The sequence below is a fragment of the Stenella coeruleoalba genome (assembly GCF_951394435.1).
Source record: "Stenella coeruleoalba genome assembly, chromosome: 7".
In the NCBI taxonomy this organism is placed as follows: domain Eukaryota; kingdom Metazoa; phylum Chordata; class Mammalia; order Artiodactyla; family Delphinidae; genus Stenella; species Stenella coeruleoalba.
This window is the reverse complement of record NC_137153.1, coordinates 43,033,976-43,048,843: the sequence shown is the minus strand read 5'-3', so window position 1 is coordinate 43,048,843 and position 14,868 is coordinate 43,033,976. Positions and strand designations below refer to the sequence as shown.

General features: G+C 44.7%; 1 protein-coding gene across 5 annotated transcripts in view; it reads left to right on the top strand.

Annotated features, from left to right (window-relative positions):
• The first annotated feature begins 6,745 nt into the window (after positions 1–6,745).
• Positions 6,746–14,868, top strand: part of NFX1 (nuclear transcription factor, X-box binding 1) — an 82,262-nt gene continuing 74,139 nt past the window's right edge. For 2 of the 5 annotated variants that reach the window (XR_013829040.1, XM_079926161.1), the window contains exons 1-2: positions 6,811–7,198; positions 10,789–11,787. Coding sequence is in view for 4 of the 5 variants with exons in the window: in XM_079926161.1 (XP_079782287.1) it covers positions 7,174–7,198; positions 10,789–11,787 (1,024 nt within the window). In the remaining variant the exon portion in view is untranslated. Of the gene's footprint in view, positions 7,199–10,788; positions 11,788–14,868 lie in introns of all 5 variants that reach the window. The other 3 variants (XM_079926160.1, XM_079926162.1, XM_079926163.1) reach the window with 3 other exon arrangements.

The window sequence follows — 14,868 nt, the reverse complement described above, 5'->3', positions numbered from 1 at the left end:
CCACTTTAGTACACTGGATACCAGGGAACAGTCATTCTACCAGTCTCTCTTCCCTTGGCTTTTGTGATGGTATCCCGTGGTTCTTCTATTCTTCTGACTATTCCCTCCAAGATTCCTTTCTGAAATTCTCATCTCTCCAACCCTGTAATGTTGGTGTTCCTCAGGAGTCCAGCCTTTATCCACAGTACTTCTTTCTCTGCTCACTTATATTTAATAATCTCAGCTATTCTCATGGCTTTAACTGCTGACTTCTAAGTCTATACTTGTATCCCTGGTCTTGACCCTGAGTTTCAGAATACTGTTTATATCCACTCGTTGCCTAAGAGTAATCTGGATGTTCCAGAAGCCCACAAACACTTCACATTCAAATAGCCAAGACAACCATTATCTTTCCCCCAGACCTAACCTCCTGTTTTCCCTGCCTCAGCTAATGGAACCATTATCCTCCATCATGCAAAACAGAAAGCTCTTGAGTTGTCCTTGATGCCTACATTTTGCCTCATCCTACACATTCAATTAATCATTAAACCCTGCTTTTAACCCCTTTGTGTTTCTCAAATCCAGCCCCTCCTTTTCTCTTTTCAACTCTCTTTGGCTTGGACATCCTTCCCATAGCCTTTGCAAAGAAATGACCTGCTTTCCCTTCTTGCATAAAGTCCTGGTTCCCTGACATCTCCAGCAGGGCTTAAAAAGCTGCCTATTGGCCCCTGCCTCTCTGTAATGGTTTATTGCTTAGTCTTTTCAGAACAGCATTCTCTTTCATTTAGAGAACTGCCTCCCCAATTCCAAATGTGTGATTATTGGAAAAATACCAATTAGAGTAGCCCTACCTTTACTTTTCCACTATGGGAGTGGGCTTGTAACCAGATTTGTGCCTATTGAAGTTCATCCCTCAAATTTTCTAAGGGGAAATGCTTTCCCTTTTTTTTTTTTTTTTTTTACTCTTTATCAGTCTGAGAAGTTTGAGATATTGAGTCAAGAGAGCAGCCAAGAGGCAGAATGAAAGAATCCTCATGGCACTGAGCCCTGACTTCTGATCTTTGAGATTCTCAGAGTGCTCCAAGTCTCTGTAACTCCTCCTTTAGTTCTGTGAACTGAGAATTCTGCCAACAAACCCCCTTTTCTGCTTAAACTAGTTGGAATTGGGTTCCTGTCACTTGCTAGTAAGAGTCCTGTTCTAGTTCTCCTGCATCTGCCATACAGTCATTCCCTGCCTCTCCTCATACAGTTTACCCTCCCTGGAGCAGTAACCGATCAATGGGCTCGTGTGCCCATGGCACAGAGAGGCAAACTGACAGCGGGTGTGTGCAGCCAAGTCAGGGTTTATTGCAGGGTGCCAAGCAAGGGAGTGAGAGACAAGTCTCAGATCCACTCCAGCTTGGTCTTTGAGTTAGGGGTTTGTTTTTTTTTTGCGGTACGCGGGCCTCTCACTGTTGTGGCCTCTCCCATCACGGAGCACAGGCTCCGGACGCGCAGGCTCAGCAGCCATGGCTCACGGGCCCAGCCGCTCCGTGGCATGTGGGATCTTCCCAGACTGGGGCATGAACCCATGTCCCCTGCATCGGCAGGCGGCCTCTCAACCACTGCGCCACCAGGGAGGCCCTCCCCAGGTAGTTCTTATGTGTAGCTAACGTTAAGAACCACTGTCCGAGGGTGCCTGATCAGTACGAACCTGTTTTCATGGACAGGCAGTCTGACTGTTGCCATAAATTTCTGCAATGAAGAGATAGGCAATGATTGCCCTAAGGCAGAGTTTTCATCCAGAGAATGAGTTGGGAAGTATTACTTTCTCCTCTGTTTTTTGGAAGAATTTCGAAGGATTGGTGTCAATTTTTTGAACATTTGGTAGAATTCACCAGTGAAGCCATCTGGGCCTGGCTTTGTGGGAAGCTTTTTTTTTTTTTTTTAATTACTAATTCAATCTCTACTTGTTATAGGTCTATTCAGATTTTCTATTTCTTCTTGAGTCCGTTTTATTTATTTATTTATTTATTTTGGCCACGCAACACGGTTTGTGGGATCTTAGTTCGCCGAACAGGGATTGAACCTGGGCCTCCTACAGTGGAAGCACAGAGTCCTAACCACTGGACCGCCAGGGAATTCCGAGTCCGTTTTGATAGTTTGTGTATTTCTAGGAATTTTTCCATTTCATCTAGGTGATCTGATTTGCTAGCATACACTTTTGTTCATAGTATTACCTATGATCTTTTTTATTTTTATAAGGTTGGGAGTAATGTCCCCTCTTTCATTTCTAATTTTAGTGATTTGAATTTTTCTCTTTTTTTGTTTTTCTTGGTCAGTCTAGCTAAAAGCTGATCAACTTTGATGTTTTTGGTGAATGGATCAACTTCGTTTTTGTTGATTTTTTCCTATTGTTTTTCTATTTTTTATTTCATTAATTCCTGCTCTGACTTTTATTATTTCTTTCCTTCTACTTGTTTTGGTTTAGTTTGCTCTTCTTTTTCTAGTTCCTTAAGGTAGAAGGTTAGGCTACTGATTTGAGATCTATCTTCTTTATTAATAAATCTTTTTAAGGGGACTTTTCTGGCGGTCCAGTGGTTAAGACTCCACGCTTCCACTTCAGGGGGTGTGGGTTCGATCCCTGGTCAGGGAACCAAAATCCAGCAGGCCGAGTGGAGCAGCCAAAAAATTAAAACCAAAACAAATATTTTTAGAGCAGTTTAGGTTCACAACAGCATTGAGCAGGACGTACAGAGAGTTCCCATACACACCCTGTCCCCACACATGTACAGCCTCTCCCACTAGAGACGTCCTGCTCCAGAGTGGGACATTCGTTACCATTCATGAACCTGCATTGACTCGTCATCACCCAAGTCCATGGTTTACATTAGAGTTTACTTTTGGTGTTGTACATTCTATTGGTTTTGACAGTGAACCCACTATTATAGTATTGTATCATACAGAGTTGTTTCACTTCCCTAAACATCCTCTGTGCTCTGCCTATTCATCCCTTCCTTCCCTCTAATCCCTGGAAACCACGATTTTTTTTTTTTTTTACTGTCTCCATAGTTTTGCCTTTTCCAGAATGTTATATACGATAGTTGGGAACATACAGTATGTAGCTTTTTCACATTGGCTTCTTTCACTTAGTATTTGCATTTAAGTTTCCTCCATGTGTTTTTCATGGCTTGATAGCTCATTTCTATTTAGGTCTGAATAATATTCCATTGTTTGGATTTCTTTTTTTTTTAAATGTTGGGGGTAGGAGTTTATTAATTAATTTATTTATTTTTGCTGTGTTGCGTCTTCGTTTCTGTGCGAGGGCTTTCTCTAGTTGTGGCATGCGGGGGTTACTCTTCATCGTGGTGCGCGGGCCTCTCACTATCACAGTTTCTCTTGTTGTGGAGCACAGGCTCCAGATGCGCAGGCTCAGTAGTTGTGGCTCACGGGCCTAGTTGCTCCGCGGCATGTGGGATCCTCCCAGACCAGGGCTCAAACCCGTGTCCCCTGCGTTAGCAGGCAGATTCTCAACTACTGCGCCACCAGGGAAGCCCCTGGATTTCTTTTTTAATGTAAGTATATATAGCTATAAATTCCCACCTGAGCACTGCTTTTGTTGTTTGTCATAACTTTTGGTATGTTGGGTGAAGCACTGTTTGTATAGGAAAGGCAGGATAAATGCTTGCTTACTTCCATTTATTGACAAGTTTTGGAAATAATGAGTGGGTTCCCTAGTATGCCAGTTATGGATTATTGACTTTCAGTTCCAAATTTATCCTTTTTGCCTGCTCTGTGAAATGGATTTGGGACCTTTAAATACTTATCCTTTACCAGCTGGCAGGTATTAAGCTTTGTCAGTAGAGGGCAACAGAGAGATACTGCAGGAGGAACGGGTTTCCTTTCCTGTTTCTAGTGCTTGGGTTGGGCAGGGTTCTGTGCTGTAGGCAGCTTCTCCAGCGTCTGGTTCCTGTGCTTCAGCACCTGGTTTCTTCAGTGTATGATGGCCAGCAGCCAGAAATTTCTCCTGGCACCTCCCCCTGAAAAGTGGTTTGTAGTAGACGGCCTCTTGTGAGACTCGTCACCAAGAATGGCTTTCCCCAGCACCATATAAGGTAGATTTCTGGCAACTTCCACCAGTGCAGCACCACAGCAGCTTCCCTATCTAGTGAGCCATAGGCGCATCCCCTCTAACAAAGTCTGCACCTCAGCTCTGGAGTGATCTTCACTGGACACTTTATCTCAGCCCTAGAGGAAGTGGCTGTTCCTTACATTGCTAATCCTGTATTCTTTGAGAGTTCTCTTTTACTTCTTTACTAGTCAGTCCCTTATTACTCTAATCCTTTGTTATAGTTAATGTCTTTAAGTAAATAAAACCTTCCCTGTTCAAATTACTATGTGGTTCCTCTCTCCTGACTAGACTCAGACTGATACAACTGGTAATTTCTAAAGGGGATGATAAGGTTTTTTTGTTTGATGAACTTATCTGTCAAAATTAAGGATTTATGGGCTTCCCTGGTGGCGCAGTGATTGAGAGTCCGCCTGCCGATGCAGGGGACACGGGTTCGTGCCCCGGTCCGGGAAGATCCCACATGCCGCGGAGCGGCTGGGCCCGTGAGCCATGGCCGCTGAGCCTGCCCGTCTGGAGCCTGTGCTCCGCAACAGGAGAGGCCACAACAGTGAGAAGCCCACGTACCGCAAAAAAAAAAAAAAAAAAAAAATTAAGGATTTATGTTTAATCCTTTTATCAATGAAGGATAAAACTAATGGACATCATAGAAGACAGCTGAAATGTCTAAAACTGACAAGATATACAAGTCGTATATCTACAATGTACAAGAAACCATCAGCAAGAAAAATTGAGCAACCCCAACAGAAAAATGGGCAGAGGATGTGAATAAGCAATCTAAAAAGAGAAACTCAAAAGGGCACTAAGAAGTGTTCAGACTCAGTAATCAGAGAAACTCAAATTAACAGAACAATGAGATTATTGCATCACACCTTTTGGTTTAAAAAACATTTGGAAGCTGGATAATGGTTATATCTCAAATATACCTTAGACCGGCCCTCTCCTCTCCATCACATTTGCTGTCACTCTAGTCCAAGGCCACCATCTTCAGTACTAACATAATACAAAAATGCAACTTTTCTGCCCACTTATATTCTTGCTCCCCCACAATTCACTCTTCACCCGAGAGCATGAGAAATCTTTAAGGGTAATTCAGACACTGAAACTGAGTGCCCCTAAAACCGAGTTCCCTTATTGAGTTTATGATTAATCTCTCTATCCAAGACTTTATTCCCTTTCTTGTGTTCCTTCTGACCTCCATCCTGTGCTAACTGAACATTAATCAACCAGAATCAGATGACGAAAATTGCTGTTGTCAGTAACATTGTTAATGTACTAAAATCGCTATTATAGGGATCATTAACTTACAAACTCAGGACAAGATGAGCTCCCAAGCCATGGACCACAGCCCAGAGACTTGTAAACCAGAGACATCCTGACTCCCGAAACTATGATTAAGAAATGTCACCAGATGATCATCAATCCCAGCCTCTTTTATCTTCCTCTTTAAAAAACAAAACAAAACGAAAAAAACCGTAACTTAAAAACCAATTTGGAGTGGATCTGAGGCTTGTCTCTCACTCTTTTGCTTGGTGCCCTGCAATAAGCACTGTACTTTTCTTCACCAAAACCTGGTGTCAGTAGATTGGCTATGCTTCGCATGGAGTGAGCAGACCCGTGTTCAGTTAGGTAACAATACCATTTCTTTGCTTAGAACCTTTTAACTTCCTGTTGCTCTTCGAATAAAATCCATTAGCATGGCCTGCAGGTGATCCACGTGATCTCCTTACCTACCTCTCCAGTTTCATACTGTGCCACTCTCCTTGCTTACTGCTGTCCAGCAAATATTTCAATGACTTGAACACTTCAAGCGCTTTCCTTCCTCCATAGCTTTTGCACATGCTATTCCCTCTGAATCTTCACATAGCTTACCCTTCTCATCTGTCCTTTTACTCAAAGAAAGCTGGCCACCTTTTCTAGAGCAGATCCTAGTATAAGTCTCTATCACTGCTACCCTACTTATTTCTTTCATAAAGCAAATTATTAGCTTGTAAATATAAATTACTTAGTTTTAACCTCCCCTACTAGACAATGCACTTCATTGAGGGCAGAGACCATGTTTGTCTTTTTCACCATTAACCTCCAGCACTTAGAGCAATGCCTAAGACAAAAATAGGCATTAGAATGTATGTGAATGAATGACTCTATTTTGTGTTTTGGGGGAAGCCTGGACCAGTGAATTACTTTACAAATGCAGGTGCTTCACACTTAAACGTTGTGTTCTAGTTAGTAATGCAACAACAAAACACACAAACAAAAGAACGCCACACATTCGCTCAAAAACATTTTGCACTTTAAAAATTATCAGTGCCGGGCCTCCCTGGTGGCGCAGTGGTTGAGAGGCCGCCTGCCGATGCAGGGGACACGGGTTCGTGCCCCAGTCCAGGAGGATCCCACATGCCGCGGAGTGGCTGGGCCCGTGAGCCCTGGCCGCTGGGCCTGCGCGTCCGGAGCCTGTGCTCCGCAATGGGAGAGGCCACAACAGTGAGAGGCCCGCATACTGCAAAAAAAAAAAAAAATTATCACTGCCTCCAAACTTTTCCCCCCTCACGTTGTGTCCATCTGCTCGTTCAAGTCCTTTATCATTTCTAATAAATGGGTGTTCGTTTTCTAAACTGATTTATAATATGTTAGCCTTTGATCGTTTGTTTTGCAGGTATTTTTTCCCAGACCGCCTTTTGACTACTTAGTTTTTGTTTTAATCCTAAGCCTGAACTACTCTAGTAAGGAGGTGCTGTCTGAGGTGACTCCAGAAACCAGGTGAAGCTGGTTGGGTGGGAGGGTGAAACAGGAGCGCACAGGGACTCTCAAAGGAAAACAACTATTGATTACGCAAGCCCGGGCCCGCCTATCCTCCTGGTATCCTAGCCACCTACAGCCACTAGCAACCTCCTTCAGCCCGGAGCCTGGCGCGCCTGCCTGACGTCACGGACGCACCGCACAGTTGACTCGGGCCGCGCAAACTCCGTGGCCGTCTACCGGGCGCGCAGAAGCGAATATTGTCGCGGCGCCGGAAGTCCAAGGCACGTGACCGGGTGACAGCGCTCGCTGGGCTGCAGGGCTCGCTTTAGGTGTTGCGGCACGGGATGGCGGAGGCGCCTCCTGTCTCAGGTACTGTCCTGGCCCGCGCGGGACTGGGCCCCTCTCGGGGAGCGGAAATTGAGTCAGTGACGAGTCCTAGGGCACCGGCCATTCGTATCGCGAGAGTGGCGCGTACTAGGGTTGGAGATAGTGGCTCGGAAGGGCCAAGCCACGCGCGTCGTGCGAACCGAGATCTTAACCATCCTTGACTGCGTAGTGAAGCCCGGCATCTGGTTTCTAAGGAGAATGGGTTTGTCCTGCTGAGTCGATGTGGGTGTCCCGCCCTCTCCAGGGCTCAGCCCGGCCTTCCTAGGGCAGCGATATCCGACAGGCGGGCGTCGGCCGGGTCACCGCCAGTGACGGTGTTGGGCTCTCGACGCACGGCGGGTTTGCTCGCTGCGCTTAAGATGTATTCGTGCGTCCTGGGGCAGCGGCGCGTGCGCGAGCCGAGCACCCGTGGTTTCCAGTGTCAGCCTGCCACGAACTCTCAGTGTGAAGTCTCGTTTTCCTCATCTGTGAATTGGGAGTAAATAAGTAAATTACAGTGAAGGTTCCCGCCGCTGCTGTACCTGTTACACAATTGTTAGCTTACTTCTCCTCCCGGAGTTGCCTTTGTGTGCAGAGACAGCCTCATTTGGCTGTTAATAAAACATCCATTTCCACTTCCTTCGGGGTACCTTAGATCTTTGTTTTCCCAACTCTTTGGACAGTGACCGGAAAGGAATATTTTACATGGTGATCTCAGTGCACACAGACATAAATATAAAAGCGAACCAAAAATTTCAAGAAGCAGTGGTTTTCCTTCCTATATGCAATGCACTCCACTACATATTTCGTTTGAAAAAACACTTGTCCCAACCCACTGCATGATTTGATTTCGTGACCCACTCTTCCTGAAAAACAGGGCAGCAGTGTGCAGCATGAGGTTTGTGAACAGTCATGAATTTGAGTCTTCGTTCTGCTACCTACCAGCTGTTGGGGCACCGAGAAGAGTATATATGTATTTGTGTACTTGGTGGCAGGTAAAATGTATTTACTACTGTGGGTCTTGGTCAGAAAAGTTGGATAACACACTGCATTGGTGTACCCTAGTCCTGATTTAGGTATCAATTCATCTTGGAGTGTAGGGACCTTGTTAGGCTGGTGTTTTGTTCTTCTCCCACCCATTTTTTCCCCAAATCCTCTAAATTGGATCCGTTGGTCTTCCTATCGTTAGGCTTACTTCTGGCCCATTTCTACACCATTCAGTGTTTGAAGCAGAATTGAGTGGGGCTAGTTGTGAGTCATAGTTTGGGGCTATGGTGTTGTGCCCCAGGTTACAACCTCTGCCCCACCTACTGAGGCAAAGTCTCCTCTGCCCCACCTACTGAGGCAAAGTCTCCTAGTCCAAAGACCTCCCCAGTCTGTCTCCTGTGCCTTAGTTTGTTTTTGCCTTAGTTCCTATTCCATGTTCTTTCAGCATCATCTCTAACCCACACCTCCATCCCCACTCAAGGTTTAATTCTCTTACCTGCTGTTGTCCTGGAACACCAGCCCAGTCCAAGGGGTATCTTCCTGCCCATGGGCAGACTCTCCAGTGCCAACTTTGTCTCTGGACTCTATAATCTACAGTTGGATTTTCCCTTACTCTGCTCCACCCACCCGTTGGTCACCTACCATGGTATTATCTTGGATCTTATCTTATTTTATCTTGATCTTATCTTGGGTACCACTTGCACTATAGCCAAGCCTTGGGGATGAGACATCCTATTTGTTGAGTAACTTACAGCTGCTCAAAATAGTGAAAAAATGAAGGTGTCTCAGATCTTTGTGTTCAGTTTCCTGTGCCCTTTCCCCCTTCCTTATGTCTCTTAAGGATCTTTCAGAGGGCTTTGCCCACTGCCTCATGTCTGGTGGAACACATACTTTATATGAATAGGTGCTGCCTGTCTAGATTCTCAAGTTGCATCAACTCTTTGCTGCTTAACATGAAAACACCCTCTTCCCATCCTTTACCAGGCTATTCTGGACAACTTTACTGATGTTTTTCTGCCCCTTTTACAGCCTTGCTTCTTCAAGCAGAAGAAAACTACACAATACCCACTTGGTCTAATCTACCCATTCACCCCTCTAAGTTATCTCTTATATTTCTGGAACAGCTTCTCTGCCACCTTCTGAATTTGTCTAATCCTCTTGCCGTTTTGTAAAGCCCTCCACCCCACCCCCAGAATTCTGCCCATTGAAAGCTTTCAGGACAAATCCTGGATTGAGAGAGAGGTTACCCTGTGACCTTTATGATCTCGCTCAGTTCTTAAGTATATGTTTCTGTAGTATGGGCCACCCAACCTCTCACATTGGAGCGTAGTATAAGAGTGTGATCTCTAGGGTCACATAGCTTGGGGTGGAATCCTGAATCTGCTTTGGAATACCCCTGTGGCCTTGGGCAGGTTACTTACTCTCTACAGTGTCTCAACTTTCTCATCAGGAATGTAAAGATTAAATGAGTTAACATATGCAAAGTGCTTAGAATAGTGCCTGACACATGTTAAGTACCTAATAAATGTTAGGGCTTATTATTAAACCTGAAACCCCATAGGCTGTGCACTGCACCCATCTGTGGTCAAGTCTGTGTTTCAGATAGTTTGTAGTCCTAACGGCAATAATAAAGCACTATTTTAACCACTTTATACATGTTACTAACCTTGCTTTAATCTTCATAGCAACTCTTTGAAGTAGCAACTCTTTACTATTCCATTATTGAGATTAAGTAACTCGCATAAAGACACAAGTGATGGGCAGGGATTTAAACGCAAATTCCAGGCCCTGTTGATTCATAGAATATTCTGTATGCTACACATAGTTCTGACTTTGCTACTAACTGGTTTTGTATCCTTAGGCAAATCATTTCATCTTTGGACTTCAGAGACTGAGTTGACTATAAAGAAGCATGTTAGGGGGTAAAAATGAGTAGGTTGAAGGGGCATGTGCTTAATTTTTGAGACTCTGGAATTCTGGACCATATTACAGAGATTATGTATGGAAAACCTAAAATATATTCCTGGGGAGAAGAGATGAGATGTACTGATCCTGCTAAGTACTGTCTGTGTGAAGTCTTACTTAAATTCCACAATGACCCTTTGGAATAGTATTATCAGCTTTTGTCATGTATGAGGAAACTAAGGCTAAAAGCAATCAGGTGGTATCCCTAAGCTCATTCTATAAGTTGGAGGGCCAGACTTTAAACTGATTTTGGCTGACTCCAAAGCCTGTTTACTTAATGCTATCTTAGAGTTTTGAAATACCACATTGAACCTGCTGATTGGTGTCTCACCCCGAACTGTTTGCTGACCTCACATTTGTCGATAAAGATAAACACGTTTATAAATAATACCCGGTAGCCCAGGTGAGCAGTTTTCCTTAGCAATTCAGCAGTAGCTGTTGGTGAGGCTGCTGGTTATGAGATGATCAGTCTTCCACAAGCACCTTGAACCTACCACCTTCACAGGAAACATAGACCTCGTATAGAGACTGTTTTATACAAAGTCCCTAGGAAAGTAACTTTTAGATATGGCTTACAGTCTTCAGGCTTCATGAGTGACCAATTAATTTCTTTACCTGCATGTCTGTTTCTTATGTCCTAGGTACTTTTAAATTGAATACGGACGCTGCTGAGTTCATTCCTCAGGAGAGAAAAAATTCTGGTCTAAACTGTGGGGGTCAAAGGAGACTAGATTCTAATAAAATTGGTAGAAGAAATTATAGTTCACCACCTCCCTGTCACCTTTCCAGGCAAGTCCCTTATGATGACATCTCTGCTGTTCATCACAGTTATCTTTCAGGAAGCAAACCTAAGAGTCAACAGACTTCTTTCCAATCCTCTGCTACTAATAAATCACTCAAGAACCATGGCCTTCCAAATCAACCTTGGCAGAAATTGAGGAGTGAAAAGCAGCATATCAGAGTCAAGAGAACACAGGGTCTCACTGACCAGACCTCAGATGCAGCTGGCTTAGAAAGTGTGGCCAAGTCAGAGAGTGGGACAAACCTCAGAGAGCACAGCCCTTCTGAGAATGAGAAGGAAATTGTCGGTGCAGATCCCAGGGGAGCAAAACCCAAAAAGGCAACCCAATTTGTATACAGCTATGGTAGAGGACCAAAAGTCAAGGGGAAACTCAAAAGTGAGTGGGGTCACAGAATGACTCCCAAACCTGAGGAGGCGGGACCTGAAAACACCAAACCTGTGGGGGTTATCCACCCTGATTCTTCAGATGCATCCTCTAGAAAAGGAGTAGCGGATGGGTATGGGGCCAGGCGCAGCGAGCAGAGAAGATACCCACAGAAGAGGCCTCCCTGGGAAGTGGAGGGGGCCAGGCCACGACCAGGCAGGAATCCACCAAAACAGGAGGGCCAACGGCAAACAAACGCAGGATCCAGAAGCAACATGGCCTCTGTTCCAAAGGAAAATCTCAGTGAAAGACCAGCAAAATCTGCCTGTGACAATGGGAACTTGGCAGTTGCCAGCAAGTCTTCCAGAAGGGTTGACCCAGAGAAATGTGCTGTAAGGAGGCAGGATCCTCAGGTAGCATCTTTCCCCCGAGGCAAACAGAACCACATGCTAAAGAATGTGGAAACACATACAGGTAAACCTATCTGAATGGGTGGAAATGTTTTCTCTCTCTCTTTTTTTTTTTTTAAATTTCTGAATAGGTAATACATTCATACAATTTAGAAACCAGAAAATATAAAAACGTACATAGTTAAAGTCTCTTTCTCTCCTTGTTCATCATCTCCTTGGGTCCTGCCACCACCTGCCCCCCTCCCCAATAGGTAACCACTTACTTAGTTTTTATATATCATAAGCAAATACAGGTAAGGAACGTTTTTCTTAACAAATAAGGAATTTAAAAAGTGCAGGTATGGGTGGTATAGATGTTTGGTTACAAGATTTGTTTTGAATTCTGAAAGCACAAGTAGGGGGTGGTAACATCTCCACTGCCTCTCCTGGTTCCAGCCTGCATCACCTCTTGTCTGCTTATCTGCAACAGTTCCTAACTAATCTTGCCATCTCCAGTTTTTCTCTTTGAGTTCACCTCTTACGTCAGCATCAGAAAGTGATCTTTCTAAAACACGTATTGACCTGCGTCACTCCCCTGCTTAATTCTGTTCACTTTTTCTCGTCACCTACAGATTCTGCCTTCTGCCTTACCCAACAGCCTCATCTTCTGCTGCCTCAGTCCCCACCACATTTTACTCCCTGGACTCTATACTGTCATCTTTCCATGCTGTTGCATATGTGGCTCCTTCTGTCTACACTGTCTACTACTCAGCTCACTGGTGAATTCTTACTCATATTTCAAAAGCTATAGTTTAGTCACATGTCCAGAAAACCTTTTGTCACCTCCACAGATAGCATTAATCTTTTCCAGCCCTGTGATATGTCCTTCCCTTACATATATATGCTTCTTTATAGCACTTACCACTGGAAACCATCATTTGTTTATGTGTCAGTGCCCTCCACTAGTTTATATGGTCCTTGAAAGCAGAGACCATATTTTTCCTTTCAGTTTTATATCTCTATTGCCTAGCACAGCTCTTAGAACACAGTAGGTACTCAGCTCTGACTGTTAGAAAGTTCTTTCTTACATTAAACTGAAAACTTCTTTCCTGTAAATATTTCCTATCTCCTAGTTCAAATTCTGTCCTCTGGAACTACACAGCAGCTAGTCTCTCTCCTCACAGCTTCCTTCCCACTCATTACACATCAGCTCTTTGCAGTATTTGAAGACACTTCTCATTTTACCCTGAGTATATATTTTATCCAGGCTAAATAGCTTCATTCCACCAGCTTTTTCTCATGGACCTTCACCATTCCGGTCTCCCTCCAGTTTAATGTGACATACAGCCTAACACAGGGAGCCACCACCTGCCCGGGCCTGTTTTTACACAGGCCTATAGTTCTAGTTCTCATTTGCTTCACCAGGCAGTCCTTCTTGGGATCTTGACTTGTGTGTGAACAAAGGCAATGTTATACCAGAGTTGTTCTTGAATCCTCAAGGCTGGTTGATAGTTTCCTATTGCTTCATAACAAATTACCACAAATGTAGTGGCTTAAGATAACACAACTTTACCATGTCATGGTTTCTGTGGGTCAGGAGTCTGGGTACGGGTTAACAGAGCTTTCTACTCAGGGTCTCACAGGACTGAAATTTGGCCAGGGATGCAGTCTTATCTGATGTGTGGGGTCCTTCTTGATGCTCACTGGTTGTTGATAGGATTTAGCTCCTAATGGGTGTAGGATCGAGGTCCCCATTTTCTTGCTGGCTGGGGATCACTCTCAGCTCCAAGGGGCCACCCGCAATTCCTTACCACATGGCCCCCTTCACAGCATGGTAGTTTGCTTCTTCAGAGCCTACAGGAAAGAATTTGCTACAGATTCTTTACATCTCTCTGACTTCTGTCTCTGGTCACTAGACTCTTTTAAAAGGGCTCACTTGATTAGATCAGGTCTACCCATTCTTGAGGGGAGATTATCCAGGGCATGCACACCAGGAGCTGGGAATCTTGGAGGCCACCTTAGAGTTCTGCCTAACAAATCTCTCTGGATTCACATCCCAGCATTTTCTTGAGACCTCTTTATTCATATTTATTGAGTAGATGCTGTGTGCCAAGCACTGTTCTAGGTACTGGGAATACAGCACTAACGAGATTTACATTCTGGTAGGGAAGACAGATAGAAAGCACTTAAATATTTAATATGTCAGGTGATAAGAGCTAAAATATAAAGCAGGGTTGGGTTTTTTTTGTTTGTGTTTTTAAGCACGGTTTTTAAAAAATTTATTTTTGGCTGCATTGGGTCTTCATTGCTGCGTGTGGACTTTCTCTAGTTGTGGCGAGTGGGGGCTACTCTTCGTTGCAGTGTGCGGGCTTCTCATTGCAGTGGCTTCTCTTGTGGAGAGCGGACTCTAGGCGTGTGGGCTTCAGTAGTTGTGGCACACGGGCTCAGTAGTTGTGGCTCGTGAGCTCTAGAGCGCAGGCTCAGTAGTTGTGGTGCACGGGGGCTTAGTTGCTCCAAGGCCTGTGGGATCTTCCCGGACCAGGGCTCGGACCTGTGTCCCCTGCATTGGCAGGCGGATTCTTAACCACTGTGCCACCAGGGAGGTCCCATAAAGCAGGTTAAGAGGACAGAGTAACAGGGGCGCCAGTTTACATAGGTTGGTCTCTTTGATACGGAGACATTTGAACATAGACCAGAAGGAAGTGCAGAAGTGCACCACGTGGCTCTCTGGAGAAGGGCATTTCAGGCAGAGAGAGAAGCAAGTGTAGATTGGGGTGGGAGGGGGCCATTGTGAGCAATGAAGAGGTGGGCAGTAGGGGAGGTCAGAGAAATCACAGGGACTGGGTCATATGAGGCTCTTAGATTTGGTTCTGAGTAGGAAGGTGAGAAGTAGCTGGGAGGTTTTTGGAGACGGGATGGCATGATCTTACAAGCATTCTAAAATGATCACTCAGTCAGCTGTGTGAGGAATGGGCCCTAAGGAAGCAAGGGAATGAGTTAGGAGGCTGTTGTGGTAATTCAGGTACTTGATGGAGACTTGGATGAAGGTATCAGTGGTGGAAGAGGTAAGAATTGGTTAGACTCTGGGTGTATTTGGGAGGTAAAGCTGACAGAATTTACAGATAGACTGGATGTTGGATGCGGGAGCATGAGAGGAGTCCAGGAC